Source organism: Uloborus diversus, chromosome 1 (assembly GCF_026930045.1).
Source record: "Uloborus diversus isolate 005 chromosome 1, Udiv.v.3.1, whole genome shotgun sequence".
NCBI classification, from domain to species: domain Eukaryota; kingdom Metazoa; phylum Arthropoda; class Arachnida; order Araneae; family Uloboridae; genus Uloborus; species Uloborus diversus.
In genome coordinates, this window is record NC_072731.1 from 63,480,890 (window position 1) to 63,503,117 (window position 22,228).

The following is a 22,228-nucleotide window of genomic DNA, read 5'->3' on the forward strand; positions in this document are numbered from 1 at the left end:
CAGTATTGATGCTTCTTGGGTCGACGTACAAAGAATTGGGCAGAATTGCATTAACTTCTACATCTTACAAAAAACATTTGTGTATTTAGAGAATATATTTCATGGCTAGCTAATGTAATGTTGAAACTGTGTACATAAAAGTAGCAGTTTTATAATGTAATTAATATATGTTAATGGAAAAGCAATCATGTTTGTGATTTGTTTGGCTCTTTGTCAATTAACGTATATTCGACAATGGCTTTGAGCTACCTCTAAATATTATTCAAATGTTATAAAATTTTGTCCCACTCATTTTCTAATGTATTGAAACCAAATGGGAGGGTAAGATTCAAAAAATTTTCACCTTCGAAATTTTGAACCACCCTAATACATATATATCAAAATATTCGGATATATATCATAGTATCAGATATTTTCGAAAATATGATGATCTTCTCGAACCCTGATTAGAGGCCTCCACTCCTTCGTTTCCCCCAGGCTTTCACACTTCCAAATCCGGTCCTGAATGTATTAAGTATTACTGAATAACTACACTGTTGAAATAGTTTTATAACCGTACACAGATAAGACAAATTATAAATTAAAAAGCAGAATAGAAGGATCAACAGTCGAGGCCCATTTCTTTCTGATTCAGGGAACCCCGTAAAATTTGAATGGACCCCGACTGTTGATCCTTCTATTCTGCTTTTGAATTTATGATTTGTCTTATCTGTGTACGGCTATAAAACTATTTCAACAGTGTAGTTATTCAGTAATACTTAATAACATTCTAAACTACTGGGCTTATACATTTTTCTTTTTAGTTTTTATGCAGTCGGGTTTTTGTTTTTCATTTTTATTTAATATCTTTTTATTTTACTCTTTTTAGTTAATTTTCATCGATTTAGTTATTATGATTATAAGACGGTACATTTCACAAACTTGTCACTTCATTGAGACAGTTTGTTTGTATTGTGAGTTTTATTTAGTAACTTGCGGTGGTCTAAACTACTGATAATTTGTCCCTCTAGGGACCTAACTCGGCTTAAAGCTACATGTGCTTGACCTTCGGCAAAAATGCGCGAACTTAAGTCAACCGCAGCACAGGTATATAAACAGCTTGTGTAACTCATGATGACACGAAATTGGAAATGTTCCATCAGTCAAATCTTTCTTGCAAAACTAAAAAATCCTCTCAAGAAAGTACACATCACGAAACTCAGTCCCTTGAATCAAGGCAAGAACAAATGCAACATATGTTAGAGATGAAAATTGAATCAGTAGACTTTTTTCCTTTTGGGGCTTATTGCCCGGATTGATTTTGACGAGAACTACAATCTGAGTATCTTGCCTTCATTACGCATAATATATATTTATTTCACTACAGAATACATATAAAGAACACATGAAAGAGTTTACATCAGAAAGAGGAGAAGTGCATACGGAGCGAGGTTATCTTGACCCACCACCTCAAATGGGAGAAGCAATCGCTTAGACTACTTGGATATTGAGACCCTAATTAGTAGACTTGGTGAACAAAAAAATTGAGGCAGCAAAAACTATCGGCATTTGTCACACGCAGGTAGTGTGTGGCACAGTGTGCAACACGCAACGTGCGCCAATCCAAAACTGACAAAATACGGCAACTGATTGTTGATATGGTGAATTTCGATTACTCTCATGTGTTTAGTGACACTCCCAAGGTTAAAACAAATCGATTGACGTAAGAATTACTAAAATTGGGCAAGGCGTTTAGCCTGTAGAAGGCCACATAGGAACAAACATACATAGACTTATAAACACACTACCCTCCTTTGCGTCCCACAAGCGCAGTCAGGTAAAAATTCAGGCAGCGAAAACTACATGCATTTGTTGTACACAGCTAGAATGCGACACCCAGCGTGCGCCGATCCCAAACTGACAAAATGGTAACTGATTTTTGAAATGGTACTTTTGATTACTGTCATGCGTTTAGTGACACTCCCAAGGTTAACACAAATCGATTGACATAAGAATTACTAAAATTGGCCAAGGCGTTTGGCCTGTAGAACGCCACGTAGGAACAGACATACATACATAGACTGATAAACACATTACCCTCCTTTGCGTCGCATATACGCAGTCGGGTAAAAAGGAGAGATGTACGGAATCCCCTTTAGAGACACACGGAATGGTGCAATCCTTTGTTCAACTTTCGGGACACTCAAAACTCATTTGAAAACGTTCAGTAACTTTGGTAATCCAAATCTTTGATAAATTTAGTTGTGGTGGTAAATCACTACATTTTGCTACTTCACTAGGGCATTCTTTTTTATTATTCTTCTTTCTCAATTATTTTTGGCTCATTTTAAAAATTAAAATTTTTGTTATTGTATTAAGACTTTTTTTCAACTATCATTACATGTTTCCACTTATTTTTAACTATTGTGACTAATTTTTAAAATTTACCTTCTTATCCTAGAAACTCTAATTTTTTTACCCTGCCTTCGACTTTGTGATATCAAGAGTATACTGTATAATATGGCCTGAAAAATTGGGACAGATGGCCACCATAGACTTTCCTCTTTCGATTCGAAGTTCCATTTTTATGAAATAAGATGAGAAAAGTCCATTTATTTGGAATTTTTAGTCTTTACTTTTGTGAAATAAATCAATCTGCCCTATAAAAACTATTTTTCAATTGATCATTAATTTTCAACTCTGAAAAGTGAGGGGGCAACGTTCCTTTACTTTTGAAAGTGAGGGAGCAGTTGCCCCCCTTACGAGGTGCCTATGCAAAGAAAGATTACTCTTTACAAATCTACAGCATTTACACAGTACCAAGTGAAATTCACAAATATTGAAATTGAAGAGAGTAATCTAAAATTCACTTTTGATAACAATACAGCTCAGAATCATGAAAAATGTTTGTGAGCACATGCCTAATAACAAAAAAGGTACACTCGACACTCAAAATACAACATATTTAGTCTAGTTTTTGTTGCAATGTTCTAATACAAAAATTATAAAAAAAGAAAGAGAAAGAAAAGAAAAAAGTTAAACCACATTGAAGGAGATACCAGCTTTAAAATAGCTATGATCCTCAGCTGCTACATACAAAAAGTTACAGCACTTATAAAATCTTACAGTTTTCCCACCTCTGTTCAGTTCAATTGTTAAATGCTCACACAAAGAAAGTATGAAGCATTTATAAATAAATATAAAAGTTTCAACAAAAATAAACAACAAAAAATTAACTTACTTTCACAGATGCAAACCTCCATGAAGTTTTCTAAAAAATAAAATGTTTAAAACCATTATTAGCGATCATCAGAGTTTTATTAACGAAATAAAGATAATTTAAAGTAGAATGCCATTTAATAATGTTAGTGATGTAGTTGAGGGGACACAGAAGTGTGTTCCCGTCTTTTTATTATTTTTACACTTAGTAAACCCACTTTTTAAGATTTTAACACAAGTCCTTCGATTTAATTACCTTATACTTAGATCTGTAAGCTGTCCCCAACTTTTTTTCCATGACAACAGCACTGACAGGGACGGCTCCAGGCCTGTGCGGCCGCACAGGGCCCCGCGCCAACTTGTATTTAAAACCTTTGTTTACGTCTTTTAAAAAGAAGTTTGACCTAGTTGAAAGCTCTGTTGAACGTGCAGTCCCACTGTAAATGCAAAACAAAGGCGAATAGGGTTCGTTGAAAGCCGTCAAATTCCCTTCAACTAAGCACTAACACTGCTCCAATGTGAATCCCCGCCCACCAAGGGTCAGGGACCAAATTTGTAGCTATAGGCTGACGCGGCCTCTGGTTGGCCTTTAAGATTAATCCCAGATGTTGTTTTTGGGGCAGGTGGGGAGGGGAGTATTTTTATTTTAGCTTTGAAGTATGAGTTAGATGAAGAGATGAAAACAGTCGGAAAAAAAACGGAAATTTTCCGGAAAAACGGGAAAAAAACCGTTTTTTCCCGAAGGGTTTTTTTTTACTTTTCGGGAAGTTTTAATTGAACTTTTCAGCAAAAAGTGATTAGAAATGTCTCATACTTCAATTCTGATGTAATTTCCTCCCCCCCCCACCCCTCCTTGTATGTTCAAATACTGTTTGACTTTGATAATGCAAGTTGCTGTATGATATTATAATTTGTAGGGATGCACCAGATATCCGGTAACTATCCGGTATCCGGCCTATCCGGCTGATTTTTTAAATATCCGGAACTATGAGGTATCCGATCTGGCAAGCCACTCCGGATCCGGATATCCGACAGATTTTTTCAGGATATCCGGAAAAAATGTGAGATATCCGGGGTTGATGTGGGGTTATTCGGCACGAAATGAGGGTTTAATTTTGAATTTACTTTTGCAAAAATTCCAGTTAAAGCTTTCACTGTTTCATAAACTTTTCGATGATGCTTTCTCTTTTAATTGCTGCTTCAAAAACGACCATTCCTCTTCAAACCTAGCTTCTGGCATTCCCCCGCGTCTTCCCCCCCCTCTCCTTCGCGAATCTGCTGACGGTATGTAGCCAATAATTTCTCCCTCCCTCTCTCACTCTCTCTGCTTTAACACGCTGAAGTGAAAAGTCGACCTTGAAATGGTTCATATCAAAGTGCTTGAAGTTGGACGAGCGGCCGTGTTGAAAATTAAAATACAGTCAAGTTCCGACTTGCGGGAGGAATGCATTCCACTACTCTTCTCGCGTAAGTTGAAATTTAGCGTAGTAAAAAAATGTATAAATTCGGATTTTTAGAAACACACTAAAAAATTTTAGGCATTTGTAAACACCTTTCACACTATTTCGAACCATTTCTTAACTATATATTACCGTTTCTTGCATAAAAAGGCTGTATTATTCAACATAAAACTCTGTTACGATGTACAAAATTAATGGTCAATGGGAGAGAGACATGTAAATAAAACAATAATATAGTTACAGTGTATCAATAATTTAATAATGCACGCTTTGGTGCCATTATATCTCACGAACATTAAAACGAAGAATGAAAGAAACTAATGAAAAATGCGGAATAGTTGCACTGAAACAAAGCAATGTTTAGAGTAGTACGGTGTGGAAACTTCCGTTTTCAGTGATACTAAAAGGATGAAGAACCATCAAGAAACCAATATGTAGTAACCAATGACGTAGTGATTGCTTGCACCCAGTGCGCGCGGTTGTACAAACGAACTATTTTCGAAATTATATTTGCTTGTATGTTTCTACCCATGCTAAAATCCTTTCATTGCATTCATTTATATCCAAAATTTTGTGTTGCGTTTGTATTTTTTCCATTTTTAGTTATCCGTAAAAGTTTTCTCCCCCTTTTTTAAATTATCCCACTTCCGTAAAAATGAGTTGAAATCTACCTGGAAAAAAAAACATCCAAAAAAAAAAAAAAAAACTCAGAACAAACGTACAATTCATTTTATTGAAAGCAAGACACATTTTAGAGGAAGGAGAAGGGAGGGTGGCAGATCGGGCAAGTGAAATTTGAATTCTCAGGCTTCAAATAATCTCTGCATGAACTTAAAATATAAATAAGAAAAAAACGGAGAGAGCGTTTTTTTTTTTTTTCTTTTTCAGTTTTAATTTCTCATCTTGTCATTTTTTGTAATACTTTTGCTTTGCATTTAGACTTAGCAAAACACAGACCGATTAAGTTTTGGTTTAGATCTTAACTAAAACTGATGACATCATAATTTTGCTTCATGATTTTTGATTATACTATAGGGCTATTTAGATCTGAACTGAAACTAATGACGTGATAGTTTTAGTTCAGACTTTATGCTCATATATACTGAGGCTAGGATTGCTTTCTTCAGATTTAGATGAGATCACTTGCCACTTAAACATTTACCCCTGTATTTAAGATGCTAATTTGCATCTTTAGAGAGAGTGAATCTTTGTTTTCTGGAATTAAAGTAAAATTTTCAGTTGATTATTTTAGCATAAGTTTATTAATTTGTTAACTGGGTTGCCCACCTAGGGGGGGGGGGGTGTTTTAGGGGTATTTTCTCTTTTTTGGGGGGCTTTCTATTTGGAGGGGGGTATTTATGGTTTTTAGGGGGTGAGCCCGTGCTCTTAGGGGGGGGGTACCCCTGTATTTAAGATGCTAATTTGCATCTTTAGAGAAAATGTACCTTTATTTCTGGAATTAAAGTAAAATTTTAAGTTGATTATTTAAGTTTATTTATTTATTTTTTGAGTCAAACTGGCCCGGTTTTATTATTTTCTTTTTCAACTTGTAAGTTTTAAAATTTTTACACGTGTATTATCTGTAATAAAAATGATTTCAAAGCAAAGTTTTATATTTATTATTTCTAAATTGGAAACAAGAAAATGTATTACTTCATGATGAAGTTTAAAAAAATTTCTACACGTCATGCAAATCTAATAACAAATACGACTCATTATACGACCTTTAAGATTTCAACTATGAATAATTAAAAGTTTAAACCATGGTTTAAACTTTTAATTATTCATAGTGATGTGTACATTACATACAGAATTAATTTTTGCCGAAAGTTTGTGTCTTTCGAAAAAAATCTGTAGAAATAAAACAATATTTTAATGTTTCATTTTATCTATAGCACAATTCATAAATTAAAATATAGAGGCTCTAAAAAAGTACATTTGAATGTACTTAACATGTTTTTAAAGAATTGATATTTGGAACAAGTTTGATTTATTGTTTTGAAACGGTGTTGTAGAAAAATATGCGAACATGCAATGCAATCGAAATGCCGGATATCCGAATCCGGCAGGTAAGGGGGCATCGGATATCCGGTATCCGGCAAAATCACTATCCGGTGCATCCCTAATAATTTGCATATAGATCAAAAATCATTTAATACTTTTTGCAACAAAAAAAAATTAAATAAATAAATAAACTAATATCCTTAGTGAAGAATTTATTTTTCTTTTTCATAAACAAAACAAGCATAACTTTAATCACAGAACTTTGTTTCTGCTGACTGTGTGAACGAAATGTACAGGGTATTTTGTCATTTTGAATTATGAAAAGTGCTTAGGATTTTTTTTATAAAATTCTGTTATTTTAAAGTTTTTCGTTTTCAAACAAAATTTTTATGTCCAGAGAAGCTTTGATTTAAAATTTTCATTATGATTATTATTAACATTACTGTCGCAAGGCAACAAAATCTGTAACAATGGGTTTTATTATTTAAACATTTAATGGAGAAATTAAATGAAATTTGTTTTTTCCCTTCCTAACCGAAATAATCATTTTGTTTTATAATTTTAATTTTTCAGCATTAAGTTGTACCTAGTGGCGTAGCTAGGGAGGTGGCAGAGGGGACGGTACGCCCCGGGCGGCACTTTTTGGGGGGCGGCAATTTCACACTTTTGATCCAAAAAATTTTACGCATTTTCCCCAACAAGGAAATCATACTTTTGATCTATTACTGCAGGAAAAAAAGAAAAAAAGTTTTCGAATTGTAAGGTTTTAGAATGACTATGATAATAAAATTGCTCTAATACAAAACATTTCTTATTCTTGTGGACATCTCAGCACTATTGTTTGTTTTTTCTCTTCTTTCGTCTGAAGCTACAGACTGAGGGAGGTGGTAATGTAAAGTCAAGGGACCATGTTTTTTTTCTTTTTGCTGTTAAGGTTAACTATTATGGAATGGAGGAAACAATAAATTTCATAACCTTTCGTTATATGATGAAGCTACCACTTGATTTTTAGTAAATCCCCAGAAAACCACCGTATTAGAAAAAAAAAACTTTAAAGGAAAGTGAGAACAAGAATAAAAGGAGAAAGGTTTCAAATGGTGGACAATTTCTTGTTCATTTTCAGGATAGCATTACCTGTTTCAACAATTGCTTTGATTGGTTATTGGCAACAAAATTTTGATTAAGATAGAATGAATTCTATGTTCATTTTATGAAAAAAAAAGTTCACAACTCTAAAAATAATTGCTTGTACTACTGCACTATATCAACTAATTCCTTTATGAGCAGTTCTCAAAAGGAGGGAACAAAAAAGTTAACTTTGAGCAATTTCAAAAATTTTCGAATTTGATATCAATTTTGCTTTTATTCTATAGTATGCATACCTAGAACACAATATATGAACATGAAAAGACAGCAGGTATTTGTAAAAATTGTTAATTAGCAAATTAAATCAGCAATCTGTAGGTAACAGATTTTGGACATTGTTGTCCTGTAGGTAACGGATTTTGGACATCATCATAATGTAAGTTTCACCATTTTTGACAACTGTTAATCTGATTTTTAACTTTTCCAATGAAAATTTTATTTACTACTTTTTGAATTTTGCAATTTAATGATAAAGAGGATAGTAATGAAGCACTTGAATGGCTATACATACTGCTCTTTACATATAATAAAGTTTTGGAATGATTTTGAAGAAGTTGATGAAAGGTAGAAAAAAGCTTCATGGAAATAATTATACACACTTGTAGTTTGATTTTTTGGGACAAATAAGGAATAAAAATAGAGACAAATAAATACGACATATATATTTTTAAAGGAAAAATAAACAAAATATGCTTTAAGAAGGAATGTAAAAAGTGACATCAGTTTTAATAATGAATATATTTTCTAATGTCATAAGAATTAAAACGATGTCTAAAAAAAATTATTGAAAAAAGAAATTCGTATTTCTATTTGGAGATCGTTAAATTATGTTTCCAAAAGAAAGAAGAGAAAAAAAAATTCTAAAATAATAAAAGCGGCGGGAAAAAAAAAATTTGCTAGTGCAGGTGATAAAGTCGCCAAAACTGGTGCAGCTGACGATTAACTACATTTGTCAAACTGGAATCCCCCTCTGGTAACCTTTAGCTTATCGTATACTGTGTTGTCGCCAACGGAGGTTTGCTTGGCGATTTTCGCGCAAAATGGCTTTTGTTCGATCATAAACAGCCATGTTTCTACTGTAATTTATGTATTGTTCAATGTGTAACGTATTAATTATGCAAAATACCTATGGATTAAAGAAGATAACATCATAATAATCTTTTTTATTGATGTTAGAAGACAGTGGATTATAAAAAAATTATAAATAAACGGACAGAATTATCGGCGTCAAGATCGTAACGCCATTTGGACATCTCACATGTATGTTTAAGAAAAACCATTTTTCTTCTAAGATACTGCATAAAAGCTTATGAAAACACTTTTAAACAATTAAAAATTGATTCTGAGGATCGATAAATACCTTTAAAACGAAAACATCATATACTTAGTTCTCAAATAATAGCATTTTAAAGATCGCAACTTTTGGACATACATCAAATTTCAAAGTTACGTTTTTTTTAAATCGTTTACAAAGTAAATAATCTATCTTTACTTTTGTTATCCGTGTAAAATATTAACAAAAAGTTATTCAGTGTAAGATTCATACCTTTAATTTTTTTTTTGAAACGTATGGAAATAATTAAAAAAAAAAATTTTTTTTAATAGTACATTTGCTCAGTTAACGTTTTGGTATGTCCAAAATTGTGCCTTTTAGCAAAGAAAATATTTTTTTAAGGGCATTTGAAGAGCATTTTTTCCATAATTTATGTCAATTCTTGTCTCTATACAGTATTATAGTTTAACTCAAAAATTTTTGAGTTAATTAAAATGAAAGTTATTTGGTGTTGAAGCTTCAAAGTTGAGGTCTGTGTTTGTTCCCACCTTTTGAGAACTGCCCTTATACAATAAGTTTCATTTAGTCATTCATTTTAAGGAAAGGTTTTTAATTAGTAAAATGATCTCTAGGCAAAATCTTTTGCATTTTGACCTCTATTAGTGAAAAGGAGAATCATCCAAATTTGGTCTCGAAACATTTCCAAGGAATAAACGCCCATCTCATCTTTTTAGCCAGATATTGATTATTGAGTTTTAATAACTTCAATACGAAGAAATTCCTGAGGGCAGTTAAGCCCTGACCCTTCCTGTATAATGACTAAAGATAATCTAAAGTGGGTATTTAGGACATCAACTTCGAACTTTATAATCCCAATCTCATCCAATGTCTCCAAAAATAGCTTAAAGTTGGGTTTTTGAAACTTAAAATTCAGAAAAATTCTAAAGTAAAGATCCCAGATGTGCACGAAATCATATAACGTCATAACAGTTGGCTAAAAATTTCGTTTTTAGAAATTTCCGAGGGAAGACCGCAAATCCTTTTCTTCTCAGTAGTGAAGAGCTTAAAATGAGCAACAGTTTCGAAAAAGATTTCGGGTGGGAAACCCCCCTCCGAACTCTTTCTCATAACGTTGTCCGTCAAACAAGGGCTGAAGTCACCTTTTTAGGACATTATTTTCAAAAAGTTTCCTAGGGGAGACGGAAAAACCATCTGACTTCCCAACATTTTTGGAAATATTTGAAAACTTATGCCATCAAAGATAGCCTACAATTGCGTTTTTGAAACTTCCGCATCGAAAAATTCCCACAGAGATCCTGAACGTTCTCTACTCTCTCTAATGTCATCAAAGGTAATACTAAAATTGATTTCAAGTCTGAAATTATTTCATGTGTAAAATCTAGTCTTTGTTGGAGTTAGGGGAGACCCTTACATCACTAGATACAGCCTACATTTACATGTTTTTCAATTTTGTTGAAAAGTTTTCTGGAAAGCATCCCCAACCTTCCTCAATATCTACATGTATCCAAAAATTGCCTAAAATTGCTTTTTAAACACTTCAGTTTTGAAAAATTAACTTGAGAAGTCCCGACCCCCCTAAGATCACCAAAAAATGCATTAAACTAATTTTAATTTTTGAAAAAAAAAAATGTAGGGAGCTCCAAGCATCTTTTCTATAAGCGTTACTAAAAATTAGTTAAAATTCTGATTTGACTTAACTTTTGGAATGTTTCAGTGGGGCTCTGTAAAAAATTATTATTATTATTTTTTTTTTTGTGAGAAAAACAAGTTAAGGAAAAAAAATAATAAGTTTCAATACTTGTTTATTAAAACCTTATCAAAATGCTTTTGACTATTTTATGTGTCAACTGTTTCCCATCAAAAAGGGCGGCAATTGAGGAACAGCCCCGAGCGGCAAAAAGCGTAGCAACGCCGCTGGTTGTACCTTATGATAAAGCAAATCATTTAGGGAAATCCCGAAGTCTCTAAGTGGTCTAGTTGCTGAGATATAAGCAAAACCAGGCCTCAGATAACTCCATGACAATCACGCCAAGTATAATAAAAGTGCTTAGAAAAACTTAAAACAGAAGTTTCTTACAATTTTAGAAAAATTCGGTAAAACGATACAAGGGCAGTTCTCAAAAGGTGGGAGCAAACACAGACCTCAACTTTGAAGCTTCAACACCAAATAACTGTCATTTTAATTAACTCAAAAATTTTTGAGTTAAATTATAATACTGTATAGAGACAAGAATTGACATAAATTATGGAAAAAATGCTCTTTAAATGCCCTTAAAAAATATTTTCTTTGCTAAAAGGCGCAATTTTGGATATACCAAAACGCTAACTGAGCAAATGTACCATTAAAGAAAATTTTTTTTTAATTATTTCCATATGTTTGAAAAAAAATTTAAAGGTATGAATCTTACACTGAATAATTTTTTGTTAATATTTTACACAAATAACAAAAGTAAAGACAGATTATTCACTTTGTAAACGATTTTAGAAAATAGTAAGTTTGAAATTTGATGCATGTCCAAAATTTACGATCTTTACAATGCTATTTTTTGAGAACTAAGTATATGATGTTTTCATTTTAAAGGTGTTTATCGAGCCTCGGAATCAATTTTTAATTGTTTAAAAGTGTTTTCATAAGCTTTTATGCAGTATCTTAGAAGAAAAATAATTTTTTTTAAACGTACATGTGAGATGTCCAAATGGCGTTACGATCTTGAGGCCGATAATTCTGTCCATTTATTCATAATTTTTGATGATCTACTGTCTTCTAACCGCAATACAAAACGTTATTATAATGTTATCTTCTTTAATCCATCGGTATTCTGCATAATTAATATGTTACACATCGAACAATACATAAATTACAGTAGAAACATGGCTGCTTATGATGGAACCGAAAGCCATTTTGCGCTAAAATCGCCAAGCAAACCTCCGTTGGCGACAACACAGTATACGATAAGCTAAAGGTTACCAGAGGGGAATTCCAATTTGACAAATGTAGTTTATCGTCAGCTGTACCAGTTTTGGCGACTTTATCACCTGCGCTAGCAAATATTTTTTTTTTTCCCCTCTTTTATTATTTTAGAATTCTTTTTCTCTTCTTTCTTTTGGAAACATAATTTAACGATCTCCAAATAGAAATACGAATTTCTTTCTTCAATAATTTTTTTTGACATCATTTTAATTCTTATGACATTAGAAAAAATATTCATTATTAAAACTGATGTCACTTTTTACAATTGTATTATTTTTAATTTGAAGCTTTTTTTTAACCTTGCATCAATTTCTTCAAAATCATTCCAAAACTTTATTATATGTAAGGAGCAGCATGTATAGCCATTCAAGTATTTCATTAATATCCTCTTTATTATTAAATTGCAAAATTTAAAAAGTAGTAAATAAAATTTTCATTGGAAAACTTAAAAATCAGATTAACAATTGTCAAAAATGGTGAAACTTACGTTATGATGATGTCCAAAATCCGTTACCTACAGGAAAATAATGTCCAAAATCTGTTACCTACAGATTGCTGATTTAATTTGCTAATTAACAATTTTTACAAATACCTGCTGTCTTTTCATGTTCATATATTGTGTTCTAGGTATGCATACTATAGAATAAAATCAAAATTGATGTCAAATTCGAAAATGTTTGAAATTGCTCAAAGTTAACTTTTTTGTTCCCACCTTTTGAGAACTGCCCACAATAAAACTCTGGGGAAGATTTTAAACTCTTGGAAAAACACAGCACATCTGCCTCATACCAACACTCCCCTATTATCTTGCCCCAATCCCCTTGTTCACAAAATTTCCAAGAAAAGGGATGGAAAAAGTCAAGCAATTGTCCCTGAAACTGGTTTTACTACAAAAATTGGCAAAGAAAAACGACAACTGAAACTTGCTTCTGTGCAAAAATTTCGAAGATAACAATGGAAAATACATAGGGGTTTTTAGAGAAAATGCTGGGGATTTTTTTTTTTTTTTTTAAACATCAAGGGTTTTGAGATAAGGAAATTCGAGATATCAAGGTTTGACTGTATTAAAATGTTAGACTGGAAAGTGCAAATGAAATGCTTTAAATAAATTTAATTGTTCTAGGTCCTTGAAAATAATTAAATAAGTCTTTGAGTATAATTAGTGCTTCAATTTTATTTCTTATCTAGTGTAAACTGTCAATTGTTTGAATGACAGGGATGTTACTCTTTTGAACCAATCTACTACATATCCACACTGTTTCTTTTAAAAGTTTGATACATTTCTTACTCGCAATCATTTTGCTTGTCTCTGGGTTTGGGAGATGATCAAAAATCAACTTTACCAAAAGCCGATGTGAGCAAGTGACGATGCGTTGTCTTTTCCCATCTCTCTTTTTTTGAGGGGTCTCATTCATAATGGGGGGGGGGGGAGAGCTGACATTACTCCCTATAATAACATGGACATCCCTATAATGAAATGGTCATTAATATTTTTTAATTGGGGGCCCCGCAAAAAGTCGACGCCCAGCGCCCAGCAAAATCTAAGGCCGCCACTGAGCAATGATTAGGGTCTGTTGGGTAATTTCAGTATAAAAATGGCACTTTTGAACTTTCAAGTCCGGAAATAAATTTACTTAAAACTTGTTTTTCTTTATCTTGTTACAGCTTAGATTGTGACTTTCTAGAAGATTTTAACAAATTCCATATTAATTGACTTATTTGCATAAAAATGACAAACACAAGTCTCATTCTACCCAAATCACCACACGAATGGGCGACTTTTGGTGTAGTAAAGGTCAGAACATGGTTTGAATATACACTAGTGTTGTTCTCTAACCAATTTGGGATCCGTGAAATTTGCTTATCCTGAATTGCCATGCTACCCATCCCGCGGATAATTAGGATTTTACTGTATTAAGATAACTTTAAAATTAAAAATGATACAAAACACAAAAAAAAATCACAGCTGGAAGCGGCGGACTTACCATGTTGTAAGTGTCACAATTGAGACTCGATCATGGGCATTGAAAATGCACATTATGATCCAAACCCAACATTTGAACTTAGAGCTTGTGGACTGTTACAAACTGCCACCAAGACTATGTCCAGAGGGGAGTCATCAACCTCTTCCCCCCCTCCTCTTTAGAGCAGCATTTTCACAAAAATTTGCACATTATTTGATGTTTTTTTCATTTTAATCTTACCTAATCACACAAAAGATATAAGGTGACAAAGATTGTATTCCACTTTGCAGAATGGAAATATCGCCCCAGGGTCATTCCATGTCAGTTCAACCACACCCCAACACCCACCATCTCAGATTCCAATGAAACTTTGTATACTTCTACTTTTCATAGTCCTAAGTAACCTCCTAAAGTATTTCTTCTCTATTAAAAACAGTTTTTATTTTTTGGCCCTTCAAAGTTTTGCGATTTTGCGTTAGTTGTCATTTACAGTTCTCTGAGAATGAACAGCAGCTGTTTGCAAAAAAAATTATTTCTCAATAACTAAAGATAAAAAAAATTGCAAATTTTTTATATTAAATATTAAGATTTCAAGTATTTCAGAAAAAAATATGTCAAAAATCTAAATTTATATTCAGCAATTAAAAAAAATTAACAAACTGAAAATTTCTTAATTTTTTCAATAAAAAAATGATAGTCAAAATTTTAAAATTTTGGCATGAGGGTCTAAATTAAAATAATTTATATATTTTTTTTAATGATCATTAACATGTGTGCTAACATATAAAATGAAAATCTTTAGGGGACTTTGAGGGATTCTGCCCCCCTGCCCCTTATTTTGATTAATGAAAAAAAGTTGATCACAATATTACAAGCTAAGTTAATAATTGCATTAAAGAAAATTTCAATATTGAAATACATTGGTGTTTGAACTTAAATGTAAACATTTAAATGCTCAAGATTTTTTGAATTGTAAATAATTTATTAAATTAATTAATAATAAACAATAAAAATAAGATATCGCAAAATTCGAAATTTTCCTACAACAATTTATGCATGCTAAAAATTATTGTTAGACTTAGGGCAACATGGAAATTAAAACTTTTTATTTAATTCTAATTTATAATTAGGCAGTTTATACAAAGTATTAAAAATCCTATAAATACCAGCTCAGAGCTTTTAACTTGATTCATTAATCGAATGCAATATCAAACTGAAACTTGAATTTGGTTTAACATAGCAATTTATTGGGTATAAGTTTAAAATGGTTACCATTGCCCAAAATGTTTATAATTAAGGCTTAGCAACAATCTCATTCAAGGACGCCCATATAGGGGGGCAAGGGGGGGGCTCGAGCCCCCCCTTTTCAAATTAGAACTTTCTTGCTTTTAGTACTTTTTTCTTTGCACAAATGTAAAAATATTTCTTCTCCACCTCTTTTAATGAATAAGTTATTAAAAATGTCTAATTTTAATGACTCTAATCTGTCCTGAAATTGTTTTCTACAGGGAAAATATCCAGCTAAACCACGGGAAAATATTTGAGCCCCCCCCCCCCCTTGCGACTTTGCATATGGGCGCCCATGATCTCATTTGACCCTAAAAGTGTGTTTTGTTATCTTGAGTGTTTCTATGATCATCAATGGATCCTAATAACCTGGCATTTGTACAAATGACAGGTATTTTTATTTTACACTTCACTAGTAATTTTTTTTAGATGTTTTGTTTTCTTTTTAATATATTTATAAACCTTATATATATTCCAGTTTAAATACAGTGAAACTTCAGTAACTGGACAGACTGATAATCCAGGTGACTCAACATTTATTTTTCTTAGGGATGGCCTAATGCTAACTTCAATGGCCGAAAACCTTTCTAACTTGACACACATTTTGCTAGAACCCCTATAAGTCAACATTCAATTGCTATTCTAGTTCAATTCATTCTTTCATATTGACCTTTTCTCAAAATTTTTGAAAAGCACTTTTAGAGAATTCTATCTTTTATCCAGAAGAGTCAGCAACCACTCTGTGCTGTTAGTGCAATTCTGATAGGGTAGGATAAAATGTACTCCATGGGAGGGGTGTAGAGAAAGAAGGCACCATTATTTGTTTTCTAAACAAGTGTGAGCAGGACTTGTTTTTTTTTTAGCAGACCTCACTAACAAGAAGCTTTTATCTCTTTTCAACAATTATGTATTTATTCCTCACAAGATATTCAAATCTATTATTGTTTTTAAAAAGAAAGAAAACAAAAATAATAGAAAATTCACTACGGGAATTAATTTTTATAATGTGAATGTTAAGCATTAATAAGCATAAGTGATACAAAATTTTGGAACCCCAGTAAGTTGAGGAAAAGTTGAGAGTTATGTCATTAAACTGGGGGGGGGGGGGATCTGGACTAAAAAAATTCCATGCAAATAATTTGTTTTCCAATTGTCATTAAAAAATATAAAAATCCATTGAATACGAGAGGTGCATAAATACTAATTTATTTCTTCATTTGCTTTGAGGGGAGGGGGAAAGGTAATTTACTTTATTTAATCATATTATTACTAAACAATCATGCCATTATTTTTTAAGGGGTGTTAAATGTAATTTCAAGAAATTAAAAGGATGAATTTGTCATTGTATAGCAGTAAAACTATAATGGAAAAGCAGTTCCACGATAGCAATTTTTCTCAAACGTGGGGGGGGGGGATCCTGAAAGTACTAGAAAATGCATGATCATGAATTGGTGTTAAGACTTTACTTTTGTTTTAGCTTGTCTGGTCTAAAATGCAGTAATCCATATGCAGATATTGTTGTTTGCAACTTTTGAATTTCATGATATCTTATTTTCAGAATGTCTATATTTAATATAATTGTAATAATTTTTAACTATTTCAAATAAAAAAATAGCTTGAATATTAAATTTATATGTTTGAGTTCAATATTTAACACACTTCATATTTAAATTTTTTAAATAATTGCTGGGAACTCTTGTTTCAAAAACATGGAAAAACTTTTCTCTATGATGCTTTTGTTGTTTCTAGGGCGGAGGGGACAGAATCCCTAAAAGACCCATAACTTTTTTCATAGGAAAAGTTAAAGCATATACTCATGATCATTTTTTCTTTAAATCATGATTTTTAAAACTGACCCTGATGTTAAAAATTTAGAATTTCAACAATGGTTTTTTTCACCAAAAAAAAAATCGAAATGTTTAACTTTCTGATTTTTAAAAAATTCTTTGTATAAACTAAGATTATTATAATATTTTTTATAAAAATATCTAAAGTCTTAACATTTTTTTATGAAAATTTTCAAGAAGGTAATATCATTAGTTGCTGAGAAACATTTTTTCCCCCATTAACAATAGCTCAGTTAGTGTCTTTGAAAATGACAAAAAAATGCAAAATCGAAAAATTTCAATAAAATTAAAATACATTGAGATTGAAACAAAAGAAACTAAGGGGTTGCTTTTAACCACAAAATAAGAAAGTATACCAAGTTTCATCAAAATCTAGATGGTAGGTGTTGAAATCCATTTTTGTGGTTGATTTGACAAATTTTAAACTATTTCAAATAAAATAGAAGCTTAAGTATATTTTTTTTATATTTGAATTCCATATTCAACACATTATATTTGAATTTTTGTCATAATTGTTGACAATTCTGTTTTTAAGAATATGGAAGAGATTGTATGATGTTTTATGCTTTTTTTCCAGAATGGGGAGGGGGGCAGAATCCCTTAAAGTCCCCTAATGTTTTTCATTGGATAAGTTAGAGTACATATTCATGATCATTTTTTAAAAAAAAATCATGATTTTTAAAACTGACCCTTTTGTTGAAATTCAGTTTTTTGCCAACATCTTTTTTTGAAAAAAAAATTCAAAATTTTCAATTTTCTCATTTTTAAAAAAAAAATTTGTGCTAACTAAGATTATTGAAATATTTTTTATCAACATGTTCAAAGTCTTCCTATTTTGTGTAAAAATTTTCAAAAAGATTATAGCATTAGTTACCAAGAAATAATTTTTTTCGTAAACAACAACATCTCAGTTTGAGTGTCTGGAAAATGACAAAAAACGTAAAATCGCCAATTTTCAAAAGGCTGTAAAATCAAAACGCATTGATACTGAAAGAAAAAAAATTAGGGGGTTGCTTGTAACCATAAAGGGATAAAGTATACCAAGTTTGATCAAATTCCGAGACGGTGGGTGTTAAAATCCCATTTTTGTGGTTGATTTGACGTGGAACGACCCCCCAACAACAGTTACTTTTCAAATGCTGCTAATCTGTGAGCTTTTTTTTTTTTTTTTTTTTTTTGATCCAATCTTGTGGACATATATCAGGGGCTAAAACTAAAAAAGGGTACTTTTAGCTTTTGGAGAGGATACTCCTCTCCAAGCTTTATTTAATCTTGTCGGGCTAATTTTCAAGGAAGGGAATTCTCGGCGAGAATCCAGCCTACCAGCTCTGAATTTTAAACTTTGATCAGAAAAGAAAAAGGGTCTCAGAAGAATGTTTTGAAATTTATGTCAATAAATCAAGGAAATAGTGTATTATAAATTATTGTAAATATTAAAATATAATTTTAGACTATGTCTCTGAAAAAAACTACAAATTTCGGGTAAATACTATAGTATACATATCAAAATTGAAAAAGATGCACATTAAAGTAAGTTTGAGTATGGTTTTTATGCAAAACCTGTCGAACTTTCAAATATTTCATGAAAAATACAAGCAGAGAGATGTATTTCATTTTTTAAAAGCATTAACAGATAATAAGAGAACAGTTTGAAAAATGCTCCAAAAATCAAGTCTTTCTGATTTCCCAAATAACATAACACATTTCGAAATTTGATACAAAAGAAAACAATAATCTTATGTAATATATTTCAGCACCGGGATTTACAATGCATTCAAATTCAAAAAGTCAATGCAAACCATAAATAGCTCACCCATTGAATGGATTTCTTTCCCAAGGTTTGAAAATAACATTTGTAATATCGCCAAACCATCTTCAAGCTAGAATAAAAATTAAAATAATTGAAATTTTTGCTTTCACAGCAGACGACTTTTCATCCTTGAAATCGATTCGCAGTTCCAAATAAAGTTACAGGCACGTTCAACCTTTAAGTGATACCGTTTGCATTCTGTCCGAGAATTCTCGTAAAATGAACTATTATATTTTTCTTTCAGAAAAATTCCCAAACAATAAACAGAAAAAAGAATTCAAGTGCTAACAATATGCATAAAAATTATAGTTAAACACCTGTGCCATGTGCCATCGTGGTTGCGTTTGACGAACCTCACCGGTCAACCGGTAAGTAACCAGTTACTAACCGCGGCGTTCTATGATCAACCGGTTACCTCAGCGGTTACCATTCTAAGCAATTCATTGGTTGATTGGAGCACGTGATCATTAACTGTCACGTGATTATCTAACCGGTCGCTCTCGGTCGTTTTCATCGAACGCACTCCGTGTAGTTATGAATCAACTCAACTCATCATTTTGACCACGCTACACGCTGTTGTTCGTCTCGTCTCCTCGCGGATTGAGAAATAAAAGATCCGTTGAAATATAGATTTAAAGTAAGTATTTAATATTATGTACCAGTATTTTCACAATATGATTCCCCCAAAAAGTTAAATATGTAATGAGAAGCATGTTAAAAATCATAATGTACAAATATCCATTATCTTAAAAAGTAATTCGCATCTTATGTTCGGTGTGTTACTGGTTTAAATTATTTTTAAGGACCATATCATTATTACTATTTTCAAACATGTATCATTACTTTACTGTACATCATGCACTCCATGTTGGTTTAATCAAGTGATACAGTACAAAGCTGAAGAATGAATCTAAAATCTGTAGTTATGTAGGCTATAGCAAGGCTTAGTGCCTTTGAGCTACAGTTTGAAAAATTACATGATTGAAGTCAAATTTATTTTATAATATAAGTTATTGGAAATGTAATCAATTTATTTATTTTGATCAGGTTCAAACATGGCGAAGTCGAAGAATCACACCAATCATAATCAAAGTAAGTAGTGGTCTTTTGTTTTACTCTCAAACATCTAAAATGGGATATTTTATAAACTAGCTAAACACCATGCCAAGTGTTATTTTTTTTTTCAGAGCTCTAAACAGCGATTGCACCGTAACAAATAAGGGTTCGCCAGCGCCAGAATTGTTTGGTTTTTTTAAAAAATGTTCTTTTTTTTTGAAAATTTCATTGCGTTTCCCTAAATGTTTTCTTAAATTTTACAGTACACCCTTGTTTTACATGGGTTTATTTTATGCGATTTTGATTATACACGGTTTAAGATTTAACATCTTTATTTTATTTTACGCGGATGCGGCAATGCAAACAGATAAAATTTTCCCCTCTTTCAAAATCCATTCCTAAAGATTGCAGATTATGCTAAATCAACTGCATTTTGGCGTGCTAATAATCGAGCTTGGGCCACTGGAGAAATTTTAAGCAATTGGTTCCTAAACTGTTTCCAGAAGTAAAGTTATTAAACTCACACAGTTCAGAACTCACTGGAAGAAGAGCTTTTAGAAGTGACAAAGGCGACCAAAACCAGCGAGGATACTAACATTGGTAACACTCAAACAAAAACGTTCACGTTGAAATTTTTAAGCCATTCCTTGACAATAGAAGTGATCTTTCTGATTTGTTACTAAAGAAAGATTCTATCATGGAAATGACGCAAAAGGTAATGGATGCTCTTCAAAGAATTACAGAGAAAAATTCTTAATGACTGCCAAAAGAAAAATCATTGCTAGCTCCTTTATAAACGAAGCATTAAATTTGTTTTCTTTATGCATGTTGTGCATAGAAATCGATATAAGTACACATTAAACTCATTATATGATTAGTCATCACTGTAGTGAAGCAATTTTATCTACGGAACCTAACCTCTATTTTAACATTACAATTAGGTCTCAATTTACGTGGCATTTCCATGGAACGTAACCCCTCGTAAAACAAAGATTTATACAGTATTTTGCTAAGAGTAGAATCCAATTAATGCAAAGTAACTATTAAATCTTTATGGATAACAGATTTAATATATTTAGAAACTTATATTTTCAAGGTTATGCAAGTTAGTAAAATAGTTTTTTTTTTTCTTATTTTAAATCTATGCAGCTTTTCTATTAGTTACATAAATATACAAGGCTAACTAAGTTTTTCTAAAATGACATGGAAAAGAAACCGAAGTAGCTCTTTTACAATTCAACCAAATATATATTATCAACGAAAACTTCATATACTACCTAATTTGCTTGATTACTTAAAATTTGAGAGATTATGGACCATTAAAGCGATGCATTGTGTAAAAATATCTTTACACTAGAATATTTAAATGACACACTTTTTGCATCCCTGATAAACAATGCAGTTAGAGTATGAAAAAAAAGTGTATAAACTTATGAAAACAGAAAACATTCATGTAACTCTGTGCTCTTATTTTAAAAAAAAGTCAAATTTTCATGTTTCAAACACTCACCTTTTCACTCTTTGGGTGATTTCTGGAGTCGCCCACTTACGTACCAAATGGCGATAGTGCGCTAAATCTGGTGATCCCTCTATTTCTTTCCTAAATTATGGCAGAGTAGAGCTGTTTTGGATTCTGCCATCTGTGACGTGTGATTGGTTGAAATTTTTCTGTTGCGCAAACGAACTTGTTGAAATTCGCCTGGCCAGTTTGTCTGCTGTGTTAGCATGTTAGCACCAATTTGAAGTAGTTTTTTCGGGTCTGGTTTCTCCGAGTTGATTTTGATTTTTTCATATTGAATAGATACAATAGCATCTAATGTAAGCATTGATTATAAGAACATTTTGAGGGATGCTTTAGAGAGGGAAATAAAATATTCGAACGGCTATTTTACGTTGTTGAATACATTACAAGAAAGGAATGTTAGAATGGTGTATGAATAAAGGTTTAATTGTTTCACAGTATGAATGTCCTAGATATGAAAAAGATATGAAATTGTCAGCGCAACCGAAGTGTGTAAATGATGGATATGAATGGAGATGTCGATTGCAAGGTAAAGATAATAAGCATGATTGTTATCACAATATAAGGAAAAGTACGTGGTTCGATAAAAGTAATCTGAGTATTTGCAAAATTCTATGGTTAACACATGAATGGTTAGGCCAATGCATGCAGAAGCATTTTCAGGCTGAT

At 32.0% G+C, this 22,228-nt stretch overlaps 1 protein-coding gene across 1 annotated transcript in view; it reads right to left on the reverse strand.

Moving 5' to 3' along the window:
• LOC129230020 (elongation factor G, mitochondrial-like) overlaps positions 1-19,120 on the reverse strand; it is a 77,584-nt gene extending 58,464 nt beyond the window's left edge. The window contains exons 1-2 of the mRNA XM_054864408.1: positions 18,985-19,120; positions 3,221-3,250 (exon numbers count right to left, since the gene is read on the reverse strand). Of these exons, the coding sequence (XP_054720383.1) occupies positions 3,221-3,250; positions 18,985-19,044 (90 nt within the window). The 5' untranslated portion in view covers positions 19,045-19,120. The remainder of the gene's footprint in view (positions 1-3,220; positions 3,251-18,984) is intronic.
• Between the last annotated feature and the right edge of the window lie 3,108 nt (positions 19,121-22,228).